The sequence below is a fragment of the Lucilia sericata genome, unplaced genomic scaffold (assembly GCF_015586225.1).
Source record: "Lucilia sericata isolate MDLA Ls3-8-SP2 unplaced genomic scaffold, ASM1558622v1 Contig000344F_arrow, whole genome shotgun sequence".
NCBI classification, from domain to species: Eukaryota; Metazoa; Arthropoda; class Insecta; order Diptera; family Calliphoridae; genus Lucilia; species Lucilia sericata.
In genome coordinates this window covers 63,554-66,553 of record NW_023994364.1, presented here as the reverse complement: position 1 = coordinate 66,553, position 3,000 = coordinate 63,554, and the positions used below count along the sequence as shown (strand labels likewise).

At 33.5% G+C, this 3,000-nt stretch overlaps 1 protein-coding gene across 1 annotated transcript; it reads left to right on the top strand.

Moving 5' to 3' along the window:
* Positions 1–1,785: 1,785 nt before the first annotated feature.
* Positions 1,786–2,423, top strand: LOC119603872 (larval cuticle protein 65Ag1-like). Its single transcript, XM_037956104.1, has 2 exons — positions 1,786–2,050; positions 2,144–2,423. The coding sequence occupies exons 1-2, from the start codon at positions 1,932–1,934 to the stop codon at positions 2,340–2,342; spliced, it is 318 nt and encodes a 105-aa protein (XP_037812032.1). The 5' UTR covers positions 1,786–1,931; the 3' UTR covers positions 2,343–2,423.
* Positions 2,424–3,000: the final 577 nt, after the last annotated feature.

Here is a 3,000-nt window from a genome sequence, read left to right as displayed (position 1 = left end):
GTATTTACATATATTAATTTAAAGAAAAACAAGTAATAACTCTGTATTTTGTCTGATTTCTATGTTTTCTATCAAAAAATTGATTTTTGAAAGGAAAAGTTCGTTTATCGATTTATATTTAATATTATATTTTATATATTTTATTAATACTATTAATTATGGGTGATCACAAAATAAGCTTTTTTATCGATTTAAATGCGATTACCGATCAGATGATCGAATTTTCGGGGGAAAATATAGGTGATCTTTTAATTTAAGCGCGTTTTAAAGCTTTTACAACCATTATAAAATAATATTGTTTTTATACCCTTCACCTTCGTAAGAAGGGTATTAATGTCGAAGTGCTTTACGTGAGTACCTGCCGTGTTGGCCTATCTTACGGTGGTCTTTTTAAACCACTGGGTGACCACCGCCCCTTTGTGTTTGTTCCACGCAGGTGGCAACTTACGTAAATGGATACCGGTCCAATATACGTGCACTTTGTTCAAGTACTTGAGCTATCTAATCTCTGACCATTGCAGCCCCGTTGCTTAACTTCCGAGATGTAAAACATCACTTCCGTTTACAACCACGCAGATGGGATGGCAACAGCACCTAGAGACGTAACCGGTAGACCAAACTACGAATCCATCAAATAAGCCGAGACTTTGTTCTTACTCACAGTGACACACTGTGGTAATTTAGATATGAACAGAGTTTACTCTGAACATATCTGGACAAGGAAGGAAAATTCAATGGTATCATTTGTATATGATGCTTTTCAGCACACTTCCCATTCATCCGACACACTCATAAGAGAAAAACATACGACACACTTATTCTAGGTAAACGGGTGGGTGAGGCCCGCATCCCGTGCCATATACAATTAACACCAACTCACCGCTTAGTTCAACAGTCACTCCTCTGTAGGGTATCTGTTGTTTCGGCAAATAAATATTGACTTTAGCTTACATCAGTTCTTTAACCGCCACTTACTGTTCCTGCGAATTTGGGTTTAAACCACAGCCACTACGTGGATCCGGAAGGAACCTCAACCAACTGACCAGCCAGGACATAGTCCTGCGGGCAACTGGCCACCTGTAGTACCAGATTATGTGGTTCTCTGGTTAGACCCCATGTTAAATCATACCAGGGACTAGCCGAGGAGTGAAGTGACATCACCAGTTTATAGTCCCGGCAGACTAGAGGTACTGGTAGCACGACTTTACCCCGGGATTGCAATACACCATGATGGGACATGGTACTTTTGTTTAAACTTTGTTCAAAAAAAGTTTAACAATTAAAACGTGTTTAAAGAAACCATGTTGTTTAAGGGATGGGTGTATAACAAACACTAACTAAATATTAAACTTCTTAGTTTTTTTGATCAACACAAAAACTTAATTGTGTTTCTGGTGATAAGACCTTAGAGCAAATAACAACTACAAAAGAAGAAGAAAAAACAATACAAAACCAAATAAAACTAAAAATGATCAAAACTTAACAGCCACAAGTTCGTATGATTTAAATTAACATGTTGTTTTATTAATTTAAATATATACAAACATATATACTTTTTTTTATATGTTTTATGGCTTTTTTCCATTTTAAAATTTTTGGAACTTTTATGTTTTTTATTTATGTTTTGTTCATTTAGTATCTTCTTCGTTTTGCACGCATCTTTTTTATTTTATTTTAAAGTTACTTCTGGTTTTTCGTTGTTTTTTGTTTCTTATTATTAATTTTTTATATATTTCTTATGATTTAGTTTTGTGAATTCTTTAAAGTTTTCTTAAAAATCTAGGTAATCTTCTTTAGTAGTAAAAATTATGCAAATTTGTTTCATTTTTTGGTTTTGCTATAAATTGTAACAAGACATCAACGAAGGCATCATTCAATCTTAGCAACTCTTCAAGTGAAGTACGCACTAGAAACCACAAAAACAAATCAAAATGAAATTCATCATTGTTTTCGCTGCTCTCTTCGCCGTTGCTTTGGCTGCTCCCCGCCCAGAAGATGCCGTCATCTTGAAATCCGAATCTGATGTTGGACCCGAATCCTTCCAATATGCGTAAGTATTGCAATATTTTCAAACTATCACTTAAACGCAATAAAACTGTAACAAATTACATAACTAATTATCTGCTTTTTAACTAATTTACAGTTATGCTACCAGCGATGGTGTTGAAGCTGAAGCTCAAGGTCAATTGAAGAACGTTGGTACTGATGAAGAAGCTATCGTCGTCAAGGGCTCTTTCTCCTTCGTTGGTGATGATGGTCAAACCTACACCGTCAACTATGTTGCTGATGAAAACGGTTTCCAACCCCAAGGTGCTCATTTGCCCGTTGCCCCTGAAGCTTAAGTTGTTTTAACTGTTATTACATTCTACGATAAACAATGCAATTTTCCCCAACATAATCCTCCTGTTAAATCTCAAAAAAAACAAAAATATCCCAATTTGTTAAATTATCACCATGTCCCCACCCCTTTGAAATCCTTCCTTATCCTAGTCCCGTTTGTCAACTGTTAGACGATCTATCATTAACGTTATTTGTTAGCGATAGTTTATCGTTAAAGCAAACAAACAAATTGTTATAAACATTAGGTTAAGTGAAAAAATATAGAAAAAATACGTTAAAAAAAAACAAAAATTTCCAAATTAGTTTTATTTATTGTTTAATATTAGATGATTTAAACTTAAGATTACTTTTAACACCGAATCGGGTTTATCCAAAGCAAAAATGAAAGGAAATGATCTAAAATAATGAGTTCATAATAATTTAATTATATTTGCTTTCTACAATTCTAACAATTAATTAACTGGAAATAAGTAAATAGCTTAAAAAGAAAACGATTTCAGTTAAGTCGACCAACAATTTAGCTTTGAAATTGTGATTTGTCAACAATAAGTTTGGTGAATTCGGTTAAAGATTAACAAAACTATTAAAAATTTCCACAACTTTTGTTAAAACCGTTTTAGTTAACACAAAATTGCCGATAACAAACACAGAATTTTAAAA

Bases quoted from the DNA above. Each gene is read 5' to 3' on its own strand.
- LOC119603872 (XM_037956104.1), top strand. From the start codon at position 1,932: ATGAAATTCATCATTGTTTTCGCTGCTCTCTTCGCCGTTGCTTTGGCT. The intron at 2,051-2,143 runs GTAAGTATTGCA...ACTAATTTACAG, and splicing joins CCCGAATCCTTCCAATATGC to TTATGCTACCAGCGATGGTG.